Raw genomic sequence first — 26,377 nt, forward strand, 5'->3', positions numbered from 1 at the left:
CTTAGACCTGCCCGGGCTGCTTTTTGCCGCCTTTTCTCCTCCTCTCCTTTCCTGATCCCATTCACCTCATCCGTTCCGGTTTCAGGCTCTCCAGCTCTCCAGATTCTCGGGCTGTTTGCTGATGAGAAATCTGCTGCAGCGCGGACCTGAGTCCCCCGCGCGCAGCCCAGTGGCAGAAGAGGGCGAGGCTGAGAGACAGGAGAGGGCTGTAGGGGAGGGAGGCAGCCGGTCCTCCCCGCGAGCCTACGAGAATGCAGCAGGGGGCCGGGGGCCTGGGAGGCACGAACTCCCCGCGCCCCTGAGCCGGGCTGCAGACCTGGCCCGCGGGCCAGTTTCCTGCCAAGTGCAGTCGAGAGGCAGAGGCGCCGGGAAAGCAAAGAGAGGGGCGCTGAGAGTGTTCGTCCCCAGAGCAGGCCCTTCTTCGGACAGGGGAAGAAGAGAGGAAGGAGCCAGCGAGTGGTAAGGAGACCCAAAAACCCTTTTCCAGAATGGTTCACGGGCGTCGGGAGAATAGGGCACCTCGATGAGCACCCAGAGGTGCAGCCGGCCGAGCGGCGTGCGAGGGGCGCGCGAAGGGAGAGCGGCGCGCTCGGGGAGGGGACGCGAGGAGCACGGCGATGCTCGGGGCTGCTGCAGGCTTGGTGGGCACGCGAGGCGGTGCGAGCGGGGGAGCGCGTGCGGCGGCCCCGGCGCCAGCGTCCGTGTGTTTGTGAGAAAACGAGGGGCGAGCGCGAGTGCGAGAGAGGCAAAGAGAGAGCGCATGTCTCATCCCTGCAAGCAGCCACTAGACGCTCCACCACCATCTTTTGCATGTTCAACATTTGCAGCCGGACAGCAAACCTCTCCCAGAGCTATGGAGACTGCGGGAAAAACCTGGCAGCTCGCGATGGATTGCTAAAGGGAAAGAGTCAGAATTAGAAACCACCCAAACCTCTCTCCTTACCCCCCCTTTTTTTGTTATTGTTTTTAATTTTAGCGCCATCGTCTTCAATGCCTCTCTGAACAGCGTTTAGGAAGAGTGCGAGAGAAAGAGCGCGCGCCAAGGAGAGGAGACAAGAAGATGAGGATTATTTGCAGACAGATTGTCTTGTTATTTTCTGGATTTTGGGGACTCGCCATGGGAGCCTTTCCAAGCAGCGTGCAAATAGGTAAGCTCTGCCCCGATGGGGTGTGCCTGTGGGTGGCTGTAGGAGATATCCAAAAGTGAGTTAAATGAGTTGCTGATAAGCAATTCAGGGGAACCTTCAGCGGTTCCTTTCCCCTCTGCTCCTCTTTTCTCCCCTTTACAAGGAAAAAAAAAAACCCTGCCTTTTTGGTTCAGGTTCAATTGAAATATACACAGAACTGCCCACCTTCCATCCTTTCAGTCCGTGCTCTCCATTTCTACCTTTGGTTCAAGTCACTTAAGTAGAATTGGAATAAGTTGGAAAAAACCTCCACGGTATATGATTACATTTTATGTGATTTTTTTTCATCCATTTCTATAGAGCATGAAGGGATGTCGAGTTTGTTTTTAAAAATACACTTCTTCTCATGCTGGACTCCGCATCTTTCTCTCTATTATAGAAAGAGACTGTTCCGGGGAAGAAAAAGCGTTTCCACCTGCAACCCCTGCCTTTGCTTGCTACCGGTTAACCTAACCAAAGTTAGATCTCTTCCCCCGAATTTTCTCTCATTTTATTTTGTTTTCTTCTTGTATCTTTTGACCTTATTCCTGCATCTCAACTCTGCTCCTGGTGAACTATCCATCTTTGGCTTTCTTGCTTTTCTCTCCTGTCTTAATGGGACGCAGCTATTGAATTCCTTCCAGCTAAACCCAGCCTCAACACTGCATCATTTCTCGTGGACTGTGCACAAAACGGAGCTGAGCAGGCTGAGTCCACCAGCTGCAGAAAAACAAAGTTCACGTCTCCTTTCTGATTTCCCTCTTCCCTGAATGACACCACATCCTTTCATTTCTGTATTTTAATGCAAATCCTCTTTTCTGTTCATCTGCATGCATCTTCCAGAGAAATACCCCAAGCTGGCTGATGTAGCAGTGTGCTGGGAATCATGGGGAGGGTGAGAGAGAAAAAGGAAAACACACTAAATGGTCTCAGAGGTCATTGTGATCATGACAAATTGGGACAGGGAAAAGCTGAGCTGTCCTAAAGACTAAAATACATGCTTAGTATTTTAGTCTTTAGTCTTTAGGACCTCAGGGACAAAGGCCAGTCTCCCAAGATGTGTCAGGGATAGGTCCTTAATCGGATGTGCTGGGGAATGGCAGTGCATTTGACAGTGCGTGGGGCAGCAATGGCATTTATAAGAGGAAACATTGAATGTGCTTTTCTTGTTTTTAATAGGTGGTCTCTTCATCCGAAACACAGATCAGGAATATACTGCTTTTCGATTAGCAATTTTTCTTCATAACACCAGCCCCAATGCGTCGGAAGCACCTTTTAATTTGGTACCTCATGTGGACAACATTGAGACAGCCAACAGTTTTGCTGTAACAAATGCTTGTAAGTAAAACATAAATTGTGGATAAATCAGAAGAGAACTAAAATGAAGCAATTGAGTGCCTTTTCTCTTTATTATTGTTATTTAATTTTTTTTTTGGAAAGAAATTCAAGCATCCCCCGTATGGCTGGTTCCAGAGTAAATCAGAGTTAAAATCAAGATTTTTTCTTGAGATATTAAAATCACTCTTCCTTCCTTTCTCTCTCTCTCTTCCTTCCTTCCTTCCTTCCTTCCTTCCTTCCTTCCTTCCTTCCTTCCTTCCTCCCTTCCTCCCTTCTTTTTTTTTTTTAATTTCTTGTCTGGATAATTCAAGTTAATTTCTCCTTTAACATTCAGTGTTATTTTTTACACGTGAATGTCAAGTCAGTGAAAATTGTACTCAGTCTAGTTTTAGTTCTGTTCCTTTGGTTTTTCTTATTTGTTCACTTGAGTAAGCATATAGCTTGCTGTTAAAGTAGACATATCCTCTCTTACACTGCTGAAAGCAATGGAAGGTTTGCTAACAGTGAGAAAGAGAGGGAAGCAGTGATATGGAGGGTATATATTCTCGAGGGTTGGCTGACGCTGCAGATAATCTGGTGATGTCACTGGAGGCTGTCCTGCCCTTATATTCTGGGTTGTAAATGTCTCTTACTATCACGTAATGCACATATCCTGTGGGTATAACTCCGTGAATCCTTACCTTGGTGCCAAATCACGTTAGTTTCCAATCCATCTGAATTCACAAAACACGTTGAAACTTTAATGGGTGACCTCACCTAATGCTGTAACGAAAGAGTTGTACAGTGCTCCCCTACCAAAATACTGTATAACTTAATGTAATAAAATTATAATCAACTGTTGGTTAATCGAAAACTCTTTAAAATATGATCAGTCAATATAACATTTACATTGCATTTTCACTGTTGAAGGAAATACATGTTTGAAATATCTCCTCAGCTTCACATGCCAATTTACTAACTGCTCAAAATCTCTGTATTGAGATAATGGTTATATATTACATAAGACATTTAGGAACAGTTCCTACATAAAATTTTGCACAAAGGCATTAAAATGTTTAATCTGATGTAGAGTATTTTTATTATATCAAGTTGGTGTATTTTAATTTTCAAAGCTTTCTCTCAGTTCAAGAAATTGTACTAAACAAATAAGTGAAATTGAAAGCGAAGTTTTTAAATGTTTGGAGGATATCTGTTTAATTTATTTTAATTCATATTTATTTGCCATTAATTCATTTAACTGATAGTGTGATCAATTGTTTTCTTAATTTTTGGCACCTAACCATTACTTTATTTTAGAATTTGGTTTCATAAGGAGGTCAAAGCATTTGATATTTTGTAAAGTGACAAACTTGTATTATTTTGCAGGAATGCTATAGCTCCTATGAACACAACTTAAAATCATTTCCTATTTCATGATAAAATCAATATTACATTATAGAAGGAGGGAGTTATTTTTAAGCATAAATGCACATAAATTAGACCTAGGTTTGTGGATTTTCATTTTTGCAAATTTTACAAGTTACTAGTTTTGTTTTGAAAGGGATGTCAACAATTCAAATAATTCTAGGTATAAAGCATTCTCCTTTGTATATCAACATTATGTGTTTATTTAAAATTTTTTCTCATGTTTTCCTGATATTCTATGGAGAAAAAAAATTACTAACTTTGAAAACAATTCATGAGCCCAGTATATGTAAAGGGATTTTGTCAACAGTAAATTGCTATTTAAACATTAATTTTTTGTTATTTTTTGAGAGACTTTCTTAAAATGATAAATATATTAGTTTTGTTTTGCTTTTACAAACTAAGTATTTAAGTAACCTAGAATTTGTATTTTGTCTTTCAGCTATATAAACCATAAAGTAATAATCCTTTTTTCCTCCTTATCATTTTTAATCTCATTAAGGATAATTTTAATTAAAATTATTCTATTTATGTATTGAATATATTATGTAAAATGAAGTGTTACTACTAACACTTGATAGAAAGCTGCACACAGAATTAAAAAGGTATAAAATATAAATAATATGCTACTCTTTCACATTTAAGGTTGAGAAAATTGAAACTAAGTAAACTTTGTTTGCTTATTTTGAATTCAATTGTAATACAATGTTAGGGATGCCATATTTTTTCATAATCACATTAATTGATTTTGCACACAAATTTAAACTACCTTTTTAAAGATGCATAAATTTTAAGAGGACAAAATATATTTTCTACTGATAAAAATGAATTTTGGGGGTGAAATGGGCATGCTGAATGTTTGTAAGGCAAACCTAAGGTGAATTTGGGAAAAGTCAGTTATCAGAGAACATGGGTCAGGTGACTTGTGTTTGTTGAATGGGCTGCCCCTGAGCATATACAGCCTGATTTTCCGGTCTCCTTAATGGGGAAATGTAAGCAGTAAGTATGAGACATTTTTATTCCTTTGGGTACAAAAGGATAAAAATAGTATTCTGGAAAATTAACATGGCAGTTATTCTTCACAGTGATACAGACTGGGTTTTTAGATTTTTTAATGTTGTATTAAATATAAACATATAATATGTGACTGGCCAGGTTTCCTTGAATTGGGATTTCCCTGCAATGGATTCTTGTAAAACTGCAGGATCTAGTCTGTCTGAGAATTAAGACCATTAAAAAGGATATGTTTATTTTATGGAATGAATAATCAAAGACAAATAGCAGGTTAAAGGATAAAAATTATTGGTTATCTATTGGACAGATATAATTTAATGCTTGTTCTTCTGTCTCACAATCAATTTAACACTCTCATATTACTTCAGGCCATCTAAACATACTGTGATAGAGTTTATACACTGCTCAAGACTAAACCTGATTAACACAAATTTACCACTTTTGGTATAATTTCTCAGAATCTAAGGGAGAAAAAACAATTTTAGTTTATTGTTTTAATTTAGTTTTAACAATATTTGTATAAGATTAAATTCAAATATTTTAAAAATCATTTACATTGTTGGAAAGTCACACTTTGCTCAACGTAAAACTGAAATGATAGGAAATACAGAGAATATAAAATTATGACCTATTTTAATAGCAAAAATAGGTAGCTGAAGTGTTAAAATTTCAAGGTGTAATTAAAGGTATACATTTATTTGCTGTGATATATCCAAAGATGGAGAATAGAAAAATGGATATTTTAAAAAGAAATTCAATATGGTCAATATTCTTCAATAAAATATACAATTGACCCAAGATAGCTGCCTTTGCAAACAAACATGTTAGTTCAATTGGTCTGCAAAATATTTGAGACAACCTGAAAGCAGACTGTTTTCTTATAATTTTCCAATAGTTAATTAATGGAGATTTTTTTGGAGGACAATGTATATTAAATTTGACCAGAAGGAAAAAAAAACAAAATACTAAAGTAATCTATCACCAAATTTTCTAAAAGATAAAAATATTAGAGATGTTGAAATTATCAGTTTATTACACTTACATTAGAAATCTGTAAAAGAATTAGCCCTTTAATAAGGCAGTCCTTCACAATATAAACACAAATATTCAGTTTCTGAAATAGCTTTTCTAAATCTCAGAGGAGCAATAGCATATACATAATGAAGCAGATTAATTAGTAACATGTTGTCACTTTGGTGAAATAATAGAAGCATTTTATGGAATATTTCCATTTTTTTAACTTGAATAGGAAGATCCACATAATTAATAATTGTGTTTTTAATGGTGTTTTTTCCTTTTCTTTTCTATCAAAAATCTGTCAAATCAGTGGTTTAAAAGATGATGAGTTGGAAAGTTGTAACAATAACAAAGAGACTGGAGATTGGATATTATATCCTAGTAAAGATGAAAAGTTTTGTTTTGTTTTTTAAGTTAAATATCAGTTCTATCTGTGGTCAATTTACTTGTCAACTCTAAGTATTCAAGATGACTGTTACATGTACGAGTAAGTTGTTTAGTAAATCTAAATACACTGAAACTGTGACACTGTATCAGTAGGTTCTGCTCATTTTCCCACTTACATACTTAGTAAAATCTCCTTGAGTATAATGGTGCTAAATGTTAATAATCTTCTGGCTTTGATTCAAAAATATTTAAGCATTGTACATACTCTCTTTCAGAGACACAAAGCCAAAAAAAGACATTCTAAAAGTTAACATGGCTAATATAATAATTTTAAACATGCTAAAAATAAAATTCTGATGGTTTCACTTGCAAAGCTATTAGAGATACATTAGAATAAATATTGTTTTGTTTTTGACTATTTTTAGGAAAATAAGTGTTGTAACTCTACTATAACTCTCATTAGGCTTCCTTATTTTAAATAGATAGCAAGATTCTATGTTAATTGAAATAATTCTTTAGTTTTATAATATTCTTTCTCTTTGTTTTATTTTCCATTGTGAAATTAGTGACAAAGATGAGTCATAATCCTGTGCTTTTTTCCTTTCTAAAATGGTAGGGTGATCTATAATTTGCATTGATCTATTTCAGAATTATCACAGGATTATTACATCTTCCTAAAACTATTAGAAAAACTCCCTAAACATTTTTTTTAATCTGGATTTTTCCGAGTGGTATTAATTCCTAAAGAGGAAAATTTTTACTTTCTGATGTAAATTAGAAAATATTATGTATCTTATTTACAGAATTTTATTTTTGTTCAGGAATTTAAACTGAAAGATAAATATACCTTACATTTATGACAAGATGTAGTTTTTAAATGCTTTCATATGCATTTTGTTATTTGACCTCAAACTGATCTTGCATTACGACAGTCTGAGAAGAAAGTCATTATTTTGTAGTGCAGCCGATTTTGGTTCAAAGGACTTATTTAACGTGCCCGGGATTGTATGGCTAATAAGCTGCAGAGTCAGGGTTTGAACCCACGTCTTCTATTTTCCTAGCACTTTTACCAGTAGGCCATTGGGTGTGGAAAACACATCCATATTGATATTACTTGAATTAAGAAAGAAAAAAGCAGAGTTGTCATTAATCTTTTCTTCTAATTTAATTGCAGCATTTTGAACAAAATAGAACAAGACTTTTCTGGGCAACTTATTCATTAATCATATGACATTGAGTGATATAGCAAGGACTGAATTCATATTACTTAATGAATTTACCCATTCATTCACTAGATTAGATAATGAATGTATCCATTAATCATTAAACACACTTATTAAGGGTATTTAAGACAGTATGCTAGAGATGAGAATCCAAAAACTCATAAGAATAGTTGCTGCCCTCAGGAGCTGATAGTCCAGTGGAAAAGATAGACAAGTTAGTTATTCCAAGCACAGTAAGGTTAAGTGCTATGACAGAGAAGCAGAGTGCTATGACTAAGATGCACACAGGAAGGATAATAATGACAAACTTGGCATGACCTCTTAGGGGAGATGACGCCTGATCTGGGTATTAAGGATCTAGTTGAGCAATTCAAAAAAGAGAGAAGGAAGGCATGCTTAACCAAAACAGCAACATATGACAGGCACCGAGGTGTGGGAAGGCCAGGTGTGTCTGAGCCACTGGTGTCTGAGCCACTAAGAAAGATTTAGTTTGGTTGTAGATTGAGTATAAGAAGAAGGAGAGGTGTGTTAAGGGGTGAAGCTTTGCAGATACCCAGAGTGTTGTAGCTGCTGTAAGGAGACTCCTGAATTTAAAAAAGGGGCCCGCAAATAATTTAAACACAACAGTGATGTGATCAGATTTATATAATAAGATGAACAGGCTGGTTGCAAAAAGGAGAATGAATAGGAAGGGAACAAAACAGGAAGAAAAGGACCAATTAGATGAGTTTTGAAGTAATGCAATTTAGGGTGATAGGCGCTTAAAAGTAGAAGCATGGAAGAGAGAGAAAATCACCTAGATACAAGAATGCAGAACTGTTGTCAGAACTTGACGATGGATGTGATGTCTGTGTGGGAGGGTGGGAAAGAAGTGTAACAAGAACAAAAGATGATTTCTCACCTGGACAAATGATAGTGATTGCACTGATTAGGAAGGGTCACACAGGAGAAGGGGCAGATTTGAGTGGGGAAGGTGACTGTAGTGTGAATATACTGCTTTTGAGTTAAGAGCCATCCCAATGTACATATGCAGTGTAGAGAGTTGGACATGTGTATCTGGAGCTCTGGGGCCCGGTTTGAACTAAAGACAGACATATGGTGGTGATTGAAGCCATGGATGTGCATGCGATAGCCCGGAGAAAGAAAGAACTGTGAAAAAACTGTTGAGGACAAAATCCTAGGAAATACTGTAACTTGAGAGGCAGAGAGAGAGAAAACAAGACTAAGGGAAAATGGGTCTGGGAGTTCAGAGTAAAATAAGGCAAGAGTAATTTCACAGGACCAGGAGGTGGGGAGAATTTCAAGTAAATAGTGATCAACCTTGCAAAGGCTGCAAAATTTAAAAAAATGAATGCAAGGATAATTGTAACATCTTTAACAATCATTTCTTCTCTTTTCTTCTCTTTTCTTTAGAGTGTTCTTTTGTGTTTTGACCAGGGAGGGGAAACAGTATTGATTAATCCCACATGGATGCTATGAATATATACTCTTGTGTATATTTTGGCTTGGAATATTCTTATCTTTTTATGTAAGGGTAGGAAGATGGAGTCTTTTTTGTACTTTTGAAAGAGGTGGTCTTGAATTTATAATACAATTGGTGGATAAGTCACTTAATACATTCAAAACTCAGTTTCTTCATCTTTTAACCCGGGGAAATAATACCTACCACACATGAACTTTATGAATATCAGAAAAGTGTTTGGAATGTATTCAGCATACAATTAGAATTCAATTAAATTCAGTTGTGTTACATTTTCTGTGTCATATGGAATATTTATTTCTGAGTCAGTCTTAACATTTCAAGAGTTATTTTTATTTTCTGCTTGTGTTTTTAAAGGTAATTTATGTTTTGAATAAATACATTTTGTTGGTATTTCATAGGAACTTTCTTGACCTCTCACTGAGTTTTTAACTTTATGTGCATGAGTCTAAATTCATATTTGTTGAAATTATTTCTAATCCTAAAAGAGGATAACTTTATCTGGGATTTATGGGCCATTCAGGGAAGATTGTTTCATGAACAAATTAAGGAGGTTGGTGACTTCTACCTCTATGCAAAATTTGCTGCGTGTGTCTGTGTGCTTACAGAGATGGTCTAAACTTGTAAAGGGCTACCCCATGAATTGCAATCACACAAAAAGGCCCCCTACCACAGCCCTAAAGAAGCTACACCTAAGTTAGATAAACAAACAGCACTTCATTCACTAACTTCATTTTAATAGAAGCCAATTGAATTTTTTCCTTGTAACCAACCAGGAATTTTTACATAAAACCCATCTTCACTGGCTTCAGTGTGTCCTAGCTGGCAAAATCCTTGGCTTGGCCCTCTGCCTCTCAAATTGTAATGTTATTATATGTATCCCTTCTCTTAATATCAGATGTTCTACGTATTCCACATCAGCTAATTCTATTTTCATCATAATTACCTTTTCCCTTTCCACCACCTCTCCTGGAATGTTGTGTTCTTGAAGGTCACCAGTGACTTAAAAATTAGTAAATCCAATTGTTCCTTAGTCCTCATGACATTTTCATAGTTTGCAGGATTTGAAATTGCTAACAAATCCCTGTTCCCTGAAACTTATTTCTTCTCTAATAATAATAATAGTAAGAGCTACTAAAATGGGGGACTAACTACGTGCCAGGGATGCTTCATCACCTCAATTCTCACCCCACTCTAAGCAGCCGACATTCTTCTTATTTTATGTGTGGAAAAAGTGAAGATGTGTCATTAAGAAAATTTGTATAACCATAAATTGTCCAGGCCATCAGACCCTAAAGTCAGATTTGTCTGCCATTCTGCAGAATTTTGGTTAGTACTGGATCCACAGGATACCCATCACGTGGAGTGACAGCAGCTAGGGAACTCTTAATCTAAACAGAAAGATGTTTTACTCAAAGCTATCTCTTTAACGCTTTTCGTGTATGCATAGCATTTTACATTGGATATCAGTTCTTCTATGTGCTTTGTAATGCAGCACAGAAATTTAAGAATTCCAAACAATGACACTCCCATCACTTTATATTGCCAAATTCTTGTCATATATACCACCATGTGGAAAAATGACTAAGTGACTTTTTTAAATGTTATGCAAACAGCAATGGATAGTTCATTAGTTGGCCAACTCACATATTTGTTATAGAAATATTATTTGATTTCAGAATGACTACAGCTATTTGTAACAAATTTCCCTAAATCCTTTACTTTAAGATTTGCTTGGCTGTCAATCAGTCTCTTTCACATTCCCTTTAAGAAGTTTTTAAATTGGTGTTTCAAGATTCTTAGGGTATACTCCCAGCAGTGGAATTGCCGGGTTAAACGGCAGTTCCATTTTTAGTTTTCTTGAGGAAATTCCATACTGTTTTCCACAGTGGCCTCACCAGTCTGCATCCCCAACAATGTTCTAGGGTTCCCTTTTCTCCACAACCTCACCAGCACTTGTTTGTTGATTTGTTTATGATGGCCACTCTGACCCATGTGAAGTGGTGTCTCATGGGGGGGTGATGGGGACAACTATAATTGAAGGACAATAAAAAAATTAAAATTAAAATAAAATTTAAAATATAAATTTTTGGATTCCAAATAAACATAGTAATGACTGCTTTAAAGAGCACCACCTTCAGTAAAAATTGCTCTAGTCTTTAGAGTGTCGTCACTTGCCTCCAAACTTAACACAACTAATGGTGTCATCAGTTAATAGTTCAATGTTATCTTAGAAACCAAGGGGGAAAGTTGAAATTTAATACTTTCTTTGAATAAGTCTCAATATTTCTGAAGATACAGCAAAAATCACACCAGAAGCTGTAATCAGTGTTTGCTTATTTTGTTGCTCATATGCCTATTCCAAAATGAGGAGTGTTTTATCAGTGACTTTAAATATTTTATGCAATGTGTTCTTTCCATTTTTCATATTTTTATATTTAAAAAATTAGAATACTTGTGAAAACTTCAAATAATTCATAAATCTTAACAAGTCAAAATAGTCTGCAACCCCACATTTTAGAGCTAATCATAGTCAGCATGGTCTATAGATCTTTTTAGACTTTTTAAAAAATCTATATAGACCTAGATAAAGAGTACTATAAACATAAGATGCTAGTGTACATTGAGAAATAAAAGCATTTAATAAAACTTCCCTGGCCAGGTCGCTCAGTTGGTTAGAGCATTATCCCAATATGCCAAGCTGGTGGGTACCATCCGCAGTCAGGGAACCTACAAGAATCAACCAACGAATACATAAATAACTAGAACAACAATCCGATCTTTCTTTCTCTCTCACACAAAAAAATCAATCAATAAAAAGTATTCAATAAAACTAATACTCAAAACCTATATTATATCAATGTTTTGTTACACATTTTCCATAAAAAGTTTTCTGCTGGTATATAAGAGCTATCTCATTTTCTTCTTCTACCACTTATTATGTCACTGTGCAAAGGAATTATAATAAATATACTCAATACCCTCTTGATCAACATTTAGGTAGTTTCCACATTTTGAATATTACAAAGAAAATAGCAGTAAAACTACTTGTGTACCTGTGTGAATACTCCTGTAGAAGTAATTTCCAGGGAACAAAATAACCATATCAAATAATGCAGATTTCTCCTATTAATAGATATTGTGAAATTTTTCTCAAAGAAATAATATATACAAATACCAGGATGTGAGAATAATTGTTTTTCTATGACCTGACAACACTAGCCATTATCAGTCTCTTGAATCTTCACTTGTCCTAATGGGTGAAAAAGGCATCTAATTGCTACTTTAATTTGCATATTTTTGATTAATAATGAAGCTGAGAATATTTTCTTATATTTTTAAGATCAGTGTTCTTTATTTTCTGTGAACTGTCATTTCTTTTCCTTTACCAATATTTTCTTCCTTATTTCTGAAATGTTTTATATGCTATAGAAATTAACCCTTTGTCATCTATATTGGAAATTATTTTTCCATTTTGCCTTTGGCTTCCAGCTTCATTTATGATGTCTTTTGTTGTATGGATACCTTATGTAGTGAAATCTATGAGTCATTTTTATGGCTTCTGAGTTTTGTGCTATGCTTATAAAGATATCCTTATTCTTAAAACTATAAAAAATATCCCATAATCTTAATACTTTTAGGATTTTTAATTTTATATTTATAACACTATCTCTTTTGACAATGTATTTTCTTATGGTATAAGAATTAATGTTTTGCTTGCGTGTACCCACTATTTATTTGAATAAGCTGCTCTCTTACAAGTGCTTTGAACTGATAATGTGAACTGATAAGTTCTGCCCTTCCTTAGCTGAATTTGGTCTTGGGCAGAAATTCCTCATTTGATTTTTCCAATATTCTCCTATTTGCTGTTCTTCATCTACCTTTTTCTGACAGTCCCTCGTGGATATGCTACTAGTTTTTACATTTCTATTATCTGCTTTCTTATTCCTTCTGTTACTTTCTAAAAATTTTTCCTTAGTGTCACACACCATCTGACCAAGTTCTCTTTTTTCAGCTCCAAAGTACATCACACATATTGCCACCATTCTAGATTTTTTACCCCACCATTCTCGTTCAAGTCAATTGTACCTTTCTAATAACTTAATGATTAATTTCCTGCTTCTACTTATCACCTCTCTCCATCCATTTTATATACTGAAACTTAGGGCATCGCTCTGAATATGTAAATCAGAGACTGACGCTTCCTTACTTAAAACCCTCCAATGGTTTTTCATTCTCTTTAACATGGTCCTTCCTGACGTGACTCTAGCCCACCTCTTTGCCCTTGCACAACCTAGAGTCTGCAAGGTCTTTTTGATTCCCGAACATGCTTAACCCTTTCTTTTCTCTATGTCTTTGTTGTTGACATCCCCTTTTGTTGGACTCCTCCAATCCAGCTATTGGTTTGCCTAGCTTTCTCTCACACAGGTAAACGTCATCGCCTCAGTAAAACGTTTCTAGCCAACCCTACTAAAATAAGCCCTTCCACCCCTAACACTAATGATTTTACCAACCCCATGATCCTCTTAGCTTTTATCATAATTTGTGATTATTAGTTTAAGTATTTTACTTATTTATCATATATATTTCTCACTAGAATATAAACTTCCGGAACATAGAGCATTGTTTGTCTTGTTAAACAGTATATTCTCATGACCTCACAAAATGTCTGGTACAAAGTAAGAATCAGTAACTATGTTTGTATGATGAGCTAGCAGTATATGATGAGTTTTCACTCATTTGGGGGGGCATCCTTAGGACAGTTAACACCTTTTATGTGTTGTCTTAAATAAAATCGAAGAGAGGCTATGGAGACAATGAGGTAGTGTATCCAAAATAAACGCTATGTAATTTTATCTTAAGCATGTTTTATTCTCATTTGTTTTTGTTAGATTCAACTTACAGGATGGGCTAAGTAAGGGAGAAAATAAGCCCTGCAATGAAGAAGGTGGAACTGTTAATGCAATTGGTATGCATTGTCCTGGCCAAATCGCTCTTTGGTAAATTTAAATCTGATAGGAGAGAACTTCTAGGTGCTTATAACATGTGTTGTCTGCCAACAAAAGAACTAGAAAATGCTGACACAGCACACTTTCAAAGTAGGAAAAAGCCCATTTGAGAAGCCCAGGTGAATTAGTAAGCACAGTCAAGAGAAGCCCGTCTGTTCGGACATTGACTGCTTCCTTAGCACTTCTTAAAGTTCGTGGAACTAGAAGAATTGTGAAAAAGGGAAGTTGGAGTCAAATGTACCATGTTATTCCTGTCAGTTCTTGAGTTTTTACAGCGCACTACCTTCTATAGCAAATTTCACAAACAATTTGTGAGTTTTTATGACCCTTTATCCTTCTCTCTTTTGAAAGTAGATTATATTTGCTTAAAATACTTAATTCAGCTACATATACAGTCTTACCTAGGCAGGTTTGCCAGGCATTTTACCACTCTTTGCTTCAAATGTTAAAATCAAGAGAAATATTGTATTTTATTTCTTGGAAAAATACTTATGCTTCCTTCGTTTTTAATGGAAAACTTGTAAATCAAATTGTTTCCCTATTTGTTCCAATAGCCAGAGGTCTCAAGTCCATATTTACTATTCAGTAACAAATTATTTCCCTTTTTAAACATTTTATATTGTTTTTATGTCCATGATTTTTCTAAAATTATATGTAATATAAATATATTATGTAAATACTATGTATTACATAAACATACCTTATAAGACTGCACATCATTTCAGGACACTGGCTCCGAATAAAAAGTCTAGATGATGTTTCAGTGAGCACAGATGTTAGTCAGCTTTTGCTTGAATAGCCAGATTTCTTGTTTAGTATTTCCCGTATGTTATATATACCCTGGAAGGTGATAAGCAGATAGATAGATGATAGATAGATAGATAATCTGTCCACTCCATTAGACTGTGAGCTCCTTGAAGACACAGATGATACTTTATTAGTACTTCTACTCGGGGGCCTATCGCGGTGCCTGGAACATTTATGTTCCACACTCAATAAATGTTTGCTGACTGATTGAGAGAAAGGAGAGCAGAAACCCATTTTTTGGTTGGGTATTTATAACAAGTAATTCTTAGCCAGAATTGAATAAAACAACACTAATCTAGTTTATTTTCTAAATGATTCAACCCCTTCATATTTTTTGAAAATACTTATTACATGTCCCCTTTGTGTGTTTCTAAGCTAAATAACACTCATTTTCTTATGCAACATAGTTTCTAAAACTTTTAACATCCAAGTTCTAGCATTCTAAATATCCTTTGGATACAAATTTACCCCATATTCTTGTCATGATCGGTACAAAATTAAACTTCATTAAACTTCACATTGATGACACTCAAGACCATGATCTGGCGTGACCTGTCCTGGTGAGAACAGCAATTCCAATGACTTAAACAGTATACACTGTAATTTGTCAGTTATATCGCTCTGTTTGTTCATGTTAAGTTCATAGTTAATTAAAACTTAACACTTAGCTATTTTTTCCCACAGGAACTGCTACTAATCAACCACTTCACAGAGCCCATAGACTGTTTTATTTTTTTAATTCAAAATGAGAGATTTTTACATGTACGCGAATTTCTACTTGTTTGGAAACATCAAGACTATTTTAATTCATTTAGTTACAAACTATTTTCAGTTCCAAGTAACTACTACAGGATTATCCGTATTGATTATTACAATTAAGAACAGGCTGTGAAAGTTTAGATACAGGATGACACCAGGTCACAAACCAATACTTTTTATGTATTTGGTCAGTTAAACGTGCATTCTGCTAAAATATTTTGTTTGAACAAATTTCCCCATATTGTTCATGCAGATTGTCATTTCATAGCATTTTCACTTTTTTAATAGTAAAAGAAACTCAGAAGTTATCAATTCTTGAGAAACTGTCTTATGGAACTATACTGGAGAAAGAACACATGCACCTACACACACACACACGTGTGTCACTGAGACGGAAAAGAAAGGACAAAAGATATGCAACAGAAAATTCATATTGGAGAAAAATCTAGTAAACAAAATGTAAAATATATTTAATCAGAGAAAAACAAATTAAAAAGAGGTATACAGTTTTACATAATAAATTAGCATGTTGGCAGTAAAGATAAAGAGAATTTTATTTTATTTTATTTTATTTTAATTTTTATTGTTATTCACTTACAGTTATCTGCATTTTCTCCCCATCCCTCCACCTCACCCCAGCCAAACCCACCTCCCTCCCCAACCTCCACCCTCCCCCTTGATTTTGTCCTTGTGTCCTTTATAGTAGTTCCTGTAATCCCCTCTCCTCACTGTCCCCTCCCTACTCCCCTCTGGCTATTGTTAGATTGTTCTTAACTTCATTGCCTCTGGTTGTATTTTGTTTGCTTTTTTCTTTTGTTGATTATCTTCCAGTTAAAGGTGAGATCATATGGTATTTGTCCCTCACCATCTGGCTTATTTGACTAACATAATGCTCTCCAGTTCCATCCATGTTGTTGCAAAGGGTATAAGCTCCTTCTTTCTCTCTGCTGCATAGAATTCCATTGTGTAAATGTACCATAGATTTTTGATCCATTTGCTGATGGGCACTTAGGTTGCTTCCAGTACTTGGCTATTGTAAATTGTGCTGCTATGAACCTTGGGGTGCATAGGTTCTTTTGGATTGGTGTTTCAGGGTTCTTAGGGTATAATCCCAGTAGCAGAATTGCTGGGTCAAAAGGCAGTTCCATTTTTAGTTTTCTGAGGAAAGTCCATACTGTTTTCCACAGTGGCCTCACCAGTCTCCATTCCCACCAACAGTGCACTAGGGTTCCCTTTTCTCCTCATCCTCTCCAACATTTGTTTGTGGATTTGTTTATGTTGGCCACTCTGACTGGTGTGAGATGGTACCTCATTGTGGTTTTAATTTGCATCTCTCTGATGGCTAGTGATGTTGAACATCTTTTCATATGTCTCTGGGCTCTCTGTATGTCTTCCTTGGAGCAGTGTCTGTTCAAGTCCTTTGCCCATTTTTTAATTGGGTTGTTTCTCTTCCTGGAGTGTAGTCGTGTGAGTTCTTTATATATATTTTGGAGATCAGGCCCTTGTCTGAGGTATCATTGGCAAATATGTTTTCCCATACTGTTGGTTCTCTTTTTATTTTAATTCTGTTTTCTTTAGCCATGCAGAAGCTTTTTTATTTTGATGAGGTCCCATTTGTTTATTCTTTCCTTTATGTCCCTTGCTGTAGGGGACATGTCTGTGAGGATGTTGCTGTGTGGAATGTCTGAGATTTTCCTGCCAACGTTTTCCTCTAGGACTTTTATGGTGTTATGACTTATATTTAAGTCTTTAATCCACTTTGAATTTATTTTTGTGTATAGCATAAGTTGGTGATCGAGTTTCATTTTTTTGCACTTTTTTTGCATTTTTGTAGCTGTCCAGATCTCCCAACACCATTTGTTGAAGAGGCTGTTTTTGCTCCATTTAATGCTCCTGCTTCCTTTGTCAAATATTAATTGACTGTAAAGACTTGGATTTATTTCTGGGCTCTCTGTTCTGTTCCATTGGTCTATGTGCCTGTTTTTATGCCAGTACCAGGCTGTTTTGATTACAGTGGTCTTGTAATACAGTTTGATATCAGGTATTGTGATCCTTCCTGCTTTGTTCTTCTTTCTCAAAATTGCTGCAGCTATTTGGGGTCGTTTATGGTTCCATATGAATTTCTGAAATGTTTGTTCTATATCTTTGAAATAGGTCATCGGTACTTTAATAGGGATTGCATTGAATCTATAAATCGCTTTGGGTTGTATGACCATTTTGATGATGTTAATTCTTCCAAACCATGAGCATGGTACATGCTTTCATTTGTTTGTGTCTTCCTTAATTTCTTTCTTCAATGTTGTGTAGTTTTCTGAGTAGAGGTCATTTACCTCCTTGGTTAGGTTTATTCCTAGGTACTTTATTTTTCTTGTTGCTATATCAAATGGGACTTTTTTCCTGATTTCTGTTTCTGCTATTTCATTGTTGCTATACAGGAATGCCTTTGATTTCTGAGTGTTGAATTTGTATCCAGCTGTTTTGCCAAATTCATTCATTAGGGCGAGTAGTTTTTTGGTGGAGTCTATAGGATTTTCCATGTACACTATCATGTCATCTGCAAACAGTGACAGTTTCATTTCCTCCTTTCCAATTTGGATGCCTTTTATTGCTTTTTCTTGTCTCATTGATGTGGCTAGGAGTTCCAATACTATGTTGAATAGGAGTGGTGAGAGAGGGCATCCTTGTCTTGTTCCTGATCTTAGTGGGAAAGCTCTAAGTTTTTGTCCATTGAGTATGATGTTGGCTGTAGGTCTCTCATATATGGCCTTTATGATGTTGAGGAATGCTCCCTCTATTCCCACTTTGCTGAGTGTTTTTATCAGAAATGGGTGCTGTATCTTATCAAATGCCTTTTCTGCATCTATTGATATGATCATGTGATTTTTGTCTTTGCTGTTGTTGATGTGATGTATGATGTTTATTGATTTGCGAATACTGTACCATCATTGCATCCCTGGGATGAATCCCACTTGGTCATGGTGGATGATCTTTTTAATGTACTGCTGGATGCGGTTTCCCAATATTTTGTTGAGGATTTTAGTGTCTGTGTTCATCAGTGATATTGGCCTGAAGTTTTCTTTCTTCGTTGTGTCTTTATCTGGTTTTGGGATTAGGATGATGCTGGCTTCATAAAAAGAGTTTGGGAGTCTTCCATCAGTTTGGATTTTTTCGAATAGTCTGTGAAGGATAGGGGTTAGTTCTTCCTTAAATGCTTTGTAGAAATGTCCTGTGAAACCATCTGGTCCAGGGCTTTTGTGTGATGGGAGTTTCTTGATGACTGCTTCAATTTCCTTTGCTGATATTGGTCTGTTCAGGTTTTCTGCTTTTTCTTCAGTCAGTTTTGGAAGATTATATTTTTCTAGAAATGTGTCCATTTCACCTAGGTTTTCAAATTTCTTGGCATACAGTTCTGCATAGTAATTTCTTACAATCCTTTGTATATCTGTGGTATCATTTGTAATCTCTCCTCTTTCTTTCCTGATTGTGTTCATTTGGATCCTCTCTCTTTTTTTCTTCATGAGCCTACTTAAAGGCTTGTCGGTTTTATTTATCTTTTCAAAGAACCAGCTCCTGGATCCATTGATCCTTGGAATTGTGCTTTCAGTCTCTATGTCATTTAACTCTGCTCTGATCTTGGTTATTTCCTTCCTTCTGCTTGCTCTGGGCTGTCTTTGTTGTTGTTCCTCCAGTTCTTGTAGGTGTAGGCTGTGGTTGTTTGTTTGAAATGTTTCTATCTTTTTAAGGTAGGCCTGTATTGCAATGAACTTCCCTCTCAAGACTGCCTTTGCTGTGTCCTATAAGTTCGGGGTTGTTGTGAGTTCGTTTTCATTTGTTTCCAGAAAGTTTTTGATTTCTTCCCTATTCTCGTTCTTGACCCATTCATTGTTTAATAGCATGCTATTCAGTCTCCATGATTTTGAGTGTTCTGGGTTTTTTCTTTGGGGTTGGTTTCTAGTTTCAGTCCCTTGTGGTCAGAGAAAATGCTTGCTATGATTTCAATTTTCTTGAACTTGTTGAGGCTTGTTTTGTGTCTTATCATGTGGTCTATGTTTGAAAATCTTCCATGTGCATTTGAAAAGAATGTGTATTTTGCTTCTTTGAGATGAAAGGCTATATATATATCAGTTAAGTCCATTTCATCTGGGGAGTTTATCAGTGCCACAATATCTTTGTTGATATTTTGTTTGGAAGATCTGTCCATCTTTGACAGTGGGGTGTTAAAGTCCCCTACTATAATTGTGTTGCTGTCAATATCTTTGTTGAAGTCCTCCAAGATTTTCTTCATATATTTGGGTGGTCCTATGTTGGGAGCATATATATTTACAATATTTATGTCTTCTTGGTGGATTCTTCCTTTGAGTATTATGAAGTGACCTTCTGGGTCTCTCTCTATGGCCCTGTTTTTGAAGTCTATTGTGTCTGACATGACTACTGCTACCCCTGCTTTTTTTTTCCTGTCCGTTTGCTTGGAAAATTTTTTTCCAGCCCTTCACTTTCAATCTGTGTAGGTCTTTTGTCCTGAGTTGGGTCTGATAAAGAGAATTTTAAATCACTACAGGGATAAAGCATTTAAAATTGATACAATGTTTATGAAAATCAATTTTTTTATGATTTATCAAAAATCAAAAAAGGTGAATAATTTGAATTCATGAAAATACTCATTGAAATATTACTTAATCATATTTAATTGTGGAATGGTTAAATTCATAATGCTCAGCTTGATTGTTTAAGAAGGAATGTCAAACATGACAGTCCTCTAGCTGATGTATGCTAACAGTTCTGAGGTAAAGGAGTTTCTTCTATGTATCTTAAGACTCTTTTTATTTTCTCTTCTTATTTTTTGTTATGTCTTTTTTTTTTTTGGCAGAAAAGCAGTGTCATAATAGGGGGAAAAGGTGTCTAGTAAAATGTAAAAGAAAACAAAAGATGTCCTCAAAATGTTATAGTAATTTATGGAGTCGATAGAGCTAGTTGAGTGATTTTTTTAAAGAATTCATTGTTTAGAGGAGCTTGAATTTCCCACAGCAGTCCTGGCTCATAGTCAGGTAAAGAGAGCCACTGATGGTAGTACACTGCAGGATTCTGTGTAGATACTTGGAAATTCTAGTCAGTAAATGATATGGGAAATCACTGTTGTCGATTTTGCCCCAACCTCTTCTCTATGCCTTCCCTTTACCTCGCATCCTCCCAAGCACAGGTGTTTTAGGAAGATTAGGATAATGTGATAATCCATGTGAGTCTTAAAAGATGCATGAGATTTTGCCCTGTTCTAAAAAGAGATAAAAATATTACAGGCAAATAAAAGAGCATCATAAGAAAAATGTAAAGGTGTGCAGACGACTTTGGGGATCAGTAGTGCCACAGGAAAACGGAGGCAGAGATGGGGCTTGGGGGTCTGTAAAGTGGAGGACTGAGGGGGAGGGGTGAGCACACTACAGAGGCACGGGGAGCCTTGCAAACGGCCTTGTAAGCCAGGATAAGGATTTTGCATTTTATTCTGGGCCAGAAAACAGGAATCATTTTAAGCAGTTTATGAAATAATTATGTTTATGTTTTAGGAAGAATTCTAGCACCACTGCTCATCATTCACACATATAACAAACCGTGGTTCCTTTCCCACACCAAACACACTAAGAAACCATTTTCTAGATAAGAAATGCCATTTGCTACTTCATTGCTGTTTGTGGAACCCATTATTGTATGTAATTCAGCTCACTGTTTTCCTTTGGAGTGGTTCCTTCCAGCAAAAAATACTCAGTTTATCATCCCAACCACATTTCTTAAGACTAAAAACAAGGTCTTTTATGATAACAAACAGGTCGGAAAAGAGCTGGTATTGGTGGCAGAAAATAAGTAAATAAACAAACATCTTTATAATATCTATAAAGGCAATTACATTTTCTTACAGATTAGTATCATTGCTGGCAGAACACTACATATTTTATTCTGAAATAAATTTCAGATTATCACTTTTTAAAGTTATTGCTCTTGGTAGAAGTTTAAATTATTTAATTTAGTTGGCACAAATAAACATGTATATTAAAATTGTGACTTTCCACTCAATTATGTAGTATAGAGTAGTAAGAACTAGTTTAATAAAAGTGAGTGAGTTCAACAACTGTAATACTAGAATAATAATTAGTACAACTACCATCGTATGTACGTATGTATGTGTGTATGTATGTATATAGACAAATAGATACATAGATGCATACACACACCAACACACATGACTGTATACACAGACTTTACCAAAGGAAAAATACAATGAAAAAGTAGAATATATAATTTGTGGGGTATGGTGTTTTCTTGCCTTCAAAATACTGAAGTATGAACTTTCATGTACATACTTTTTCCCAGTACTACTTACATATTTATTTATTTTTGAAAATTAAAAAAGCAGCAAATATATATACCAGAATAACTTTGTAAATAAATTTATATTTGTTAGTTATATAATACAGTGCATAATTTAGAATCTGTTTTATCCATATTGAATATACATATGCATTCACCCATGCCTTTAATATTGATCTTGCTGTTTTCACAAGATTTGGTAATCATAGCATGTTATGGAAACAAGTGACTCTGAAAATAAGCTTTGTTTTACAGAAATGATTAAAAACCAAGTGTGAATATTTTATTGAGAGAGGAATTTTGCTGAAATGTTTTTATTTTCAAAGTAATAATGTGTTCACCTCTCCTATACTTTTACTTTACCTGTTTATTTCAAAGAGAAATTATTCATTTAGTGTTAGTAATATCATGCTTTTTAATCATTGTACTACAACCAATGTACTATCTCTCTGGAAGAATAGTATTTAACTATAAAACATCATGATTTAGAGACTTTTAATATACAAGAAATATATAAGATATGCTGGTGAGAGAAGAAAAGATAGGTTGTCTTTTGATTTTAATTTTATAAGAACTCTAATATATGAAAGAGATTGAAGAGACTATATATCAAAATTCTGATAGTGATTATTTTTCTTTAGTATCATGCAGAATTTTTATTTTAATTGACGTATTTCTGAGTTTTTTACATATTTCCAAAAAGTGTATATTTGTACTTTGCTTATTAACAATATCTAAAGAAAAGAAAATATAGTAATATTTTTCATTGAATTTACTGAAATGACATTGCTTAACAAAACCATATAGGTTTTGAGAGCACAAGTCAATAAAACATCATCTGCACACTGTATCATGCTCCATGCAAAGTCAAGTCTCTTTCCATCCCCATGATCTCCCCTTTGCCCTCTTCCATCTCCTCCCACCCCCTTTCCGTCTGGCTATCACCATACTGTTGTCTCTGTGTGTGTGTGTGTGCGTGCATATATATATTTATTTTTTTGCTTAATCTTTCACTTTTTTTCACCCAACCCCTCCCCCCAACTCTGAGAGCTGTCTTTCTGTTCTTTGTATGTATGCTTCTGTTTATATTTTGTTTGTTAAATTATTTTGCTCAAAATGTAGTAATCTCACCACCATTGAGTTTGTCTTGATCTTTCCAAATGGGACAGATTGGAGATCTTTAGACATCTGAGCCAATATCAGGACTTGTTGTCAGAATATCATGTCCACTTAGCAGTTGTCATGTTTGATCTCTTTGCTTACATACTTTCATTATTTTAAAATGAAAATATCAACTTTAATTAAAAGTATTAAATTGAGTCATTTTATTTATGTAGTATAGCTCACCTAAAGGAGCCAAGAGAATGACTGGTAATGACAAGCATTTTTCATTGCCAATTGAAATATATAACTTACCAACTCTGATTGCACACATTAATTTTAATTTTGTAGAAAGCATATAGCTGCAGAAGGGAGTTGGTGGCTCTTGGATATCTGGTCACTGTCTCTGGAGTCTTTTACGACCACCTTAAGCTGGCTTAAGCTCTGCTTTGCCATGATCCGTGGCACCCTGAGCTTACCTTGTCAATAATAGTATCACATGTTTGCCTGGGATGCGAGCTCCTGGATGACTGGATGCCGTTGAATCTGTGAGCAAATCCCTAGTGCTTGGCTCATGGCGCAATGCCTGACACTAAATTAACATCTGCTGAGTATATATGAATATCAGAATGGAGGAATTTTGGAATTGATGGTTAGATATTAGTTTTAATTAATATTTTGAGCATCCACTAAACAACTTGTTTTAGATTCCTTATTAGTGACTGTTGAAACTATAAAAATAAAAAAACCAATTTTTACGGACTTCATATGAGTAGGTGACTGATAAGGATTGTAAAGAGTATTGCTCATTAAAACACATGCCTTCGGGGCTTAGAGGCTAAAAGTCCAGTCATGAGAGTCTCTGGGTGAGAAAGGACAGTCATACAAGCTGCCTTCCATCCTTCCTCTCAGTTCAATGTCTCATGAGGATTATGTCACCTGAATGGTGACGCTGCCAGGATGCTAGCCCCTGAATAGGGATGCCACAGCTCTCCATTTAAAATTCTAATTCAAGCATCAACATTTCTCACTTCTACCCCCAACCTTGTCTTTTTTATTTTATTTTTTTTATTGTTATTCAATTACAGTTGTATGCCTTTTCTCCCCATCCCTCTACCCCACCCCAGGCGAACCCCCCTCCCTCCCCCACCTCCACCCTCCCCCTTGGTTTTGTCCATGTGTCCTTTATAGTACTTCCTGTAATCCCCTCTACCCACTGTCCCCGCCCCCACCCCCCACCCCCGCCCTGGCTATTGTTAGATTGTTCTTCAATGTCTTCAACTTCAATGTCTCTGCCCAACCTTGTCTTTTACAGAGCAACTAGACCCACTAAAATCCTTTTATTTTTATCTAGTTGCAAAGGCCATTTTTGTATGTCTACAGTGCCAAGTAGTATTCCACTCTGGGGACAGAAGCCTCTTTGTTCTTAATCAGCACACTACCCAGTGATGACTGCCGAAAATCTTAGTGCAATGTGGCAACTGCTATGGATATATTGGGGAGGAGGCAACTATCTGCCTGTGTTAGTGTCTTTATAATGCACTTCCAAAAGCATTTTCTTTTTGCTGTCCGCAAGAGCCAGAAAGACTGTTTGATTATCTCTTATAAGGCCAAGATAATAGGTTAAAGAAAAGGACTCTACATTACCCAGACTAATTTGATTAATAAAATATGATTGGGTTAATTTCCTTAGATGCTGAATTTATATGTAAATAATGAAAAATAAATCCTTTGTCAGACTCTGGTTAGACTCAACATTTATGAATTGAATCACTCAGAGAAATCCAATTAATTATCATTTGTATATTCTATATTCCTTAAGCATCTATGTGTTTGTTACTAAGTTATTCGGCTCCTACTAAAATCAGCTTTTAAAGTGTTCCATTGTCACTTTAGTTAATTGAATTCTCATTTGGCAACTGACTTGCTACCTTTATTGTGTCACACATTTTGTTGAAAAGAAATATTAGATGTGATGTTGCACGTTTAAAAGCTTATAATCTGGTAGAAATGCAGAAGTCATTTAATATGAAATAAGAGAATAAGTTTTAAATTAGAAGGTATAGTGTAATCACCAAAGAATGAGTATCAGAAGAGACTACAGTTCATAAACATAAACCTTAATAAAGTAGAATTTAATTTTGTCATAAAAGGAATGGAGTGGAAAGGAAGAGGCATAAAGAGAGTTGCACAGAGCAAGCATAAGCACTAACCTAGAAAATGGGGTGGGATGGCACAGCTAAGTATCTCATTGGATCTGAGAAGAATTTGAGTGAGGGGAAGCTGGTATAGGGAAGACTTTTATAAATTCAGGACTATACAAGCCAATAAAATAATTTGATAACTAGGAGCATTTGAAAGTTTAGGTAGGGGACTACTATTATGAAAAATAGAAGTCAAGGGCCATTATTCTGGCATCAGTATGAAGGATCGACTTTGAGAGAAAAGAGGGCAGATGCAAAAATACAAAATGAACCCCACCAAAGTCCCACTCATCTCTCATTATGTCTCATTGTTCTGCATTCTTTTTGTCTATAGTTTTAACTGATGTCTCATCTCTTCAGAAGATGAGCTCTTTATTTATTAAAGATCGGCTCTTTATTTATACTTCTCACTTTCTAGCCTCTGCTGTTTCTCACACCCAGTTTCAAAGATAACAGCACTGCTCTTGCTGGGTGGCTCAGTTGGTTGGAGCGTTGTTCCACAAACCAAAAAGTTGTGGGTTTGATTCCCAGTCAGGGCACCCACCTAGGTGTAGGTTTGGAACCTGGTTGGGGCACACATGGGAGACAACCAATCAATGTTTCTCACATCGATGGGTGTTTTTTTTCTCTCTGTCTTTTTCTCTTTCCCCCTTCTTCTTTCCAAAATCAAGAAACATATCCTCTGGTGAGCATAACAAAAATGATAGCACTGCTTTGAGCATCTTCCCACCTTCTCTCCACATGTAGAAATACTTCCATTCTTCCAAACTGAGCTCATTGGTGAAAGGAGAGAACACAGGCTGTGGAGATAGACCCAGATTCAATTCCCAGGTTTGTTGCTCACTAGTTATGTGAATTTTTGGCAGGTTAATGAAATCCTTTGTGTTTTAGGAGACTAAATTATACATTGGAGAGGAAAATACTTAGCTTGATCTTAATTCAAAATATGTAAAACAATATGCATTAAAATACATCATATAAAGTGTTTAGATATTGTCCTCTGAAAATTAGTGTAACCATAGTAATCATGGATATAATTAAATAAATCATTCACTCAGCCTCAAGTGTACAAAATAAAATGCAGATTTTTATGGCTGACGGAAGAGAAGAG

The 26,377-nt window shown here is 35.8% G+C and overlaps 1 protein-coding gene across 5 annotated transcripts in view; it reads left to right on the plus strand.

The window, feature by feature from the left end:
* Positions 1–226: 226 nt before the first annotated feature.
* Positions 227–26,377, plus strand: part of GRIA4 (glutamate ionotropic receptor AMPA type subunit 4) — a 383,403-nt gene continuing 357,252 nt past the window's right edge. For 4 of the 5 annotated variants that reach the window (XM_045204106.3, XM_024570806.4, XM_045204107.3 and 1 more), the window contains exons 1-2: positions 740–1,148; positions 2,346–2,504. In XM_045204106.3, coding sequence (XP_045060041.1) covers positions 1,061–1,148; positions 2,346–2,504 — 247 coding nt within the window. In that variant the 5' untranslated portion in view covers positions 740–1,060. Of the gene's footprint in view, positions 460–739; positions 1,149–2,345; positions 2,505–26,377 lie in introns of those variants that run through there. The other variant, XM_024570807.4, reaches the window with a different exon arrangement.

The sequence above is a fragment of the Desmodus rotundus genome, chromosome 5, assembly GCF_022682495.2.
Source record: "Desmodus rotundus isolate HL8 chromosome 5, HLdesRot8A.1, whole genome shotgun sequence".
Taxonomy (NCBI): domain Eukaryota; kingdom Metazoa; phylum Chordata; class Mammalia; order Chiroptera; family Phyllostomidae; genus Desmodus; species Desmodus rotundus.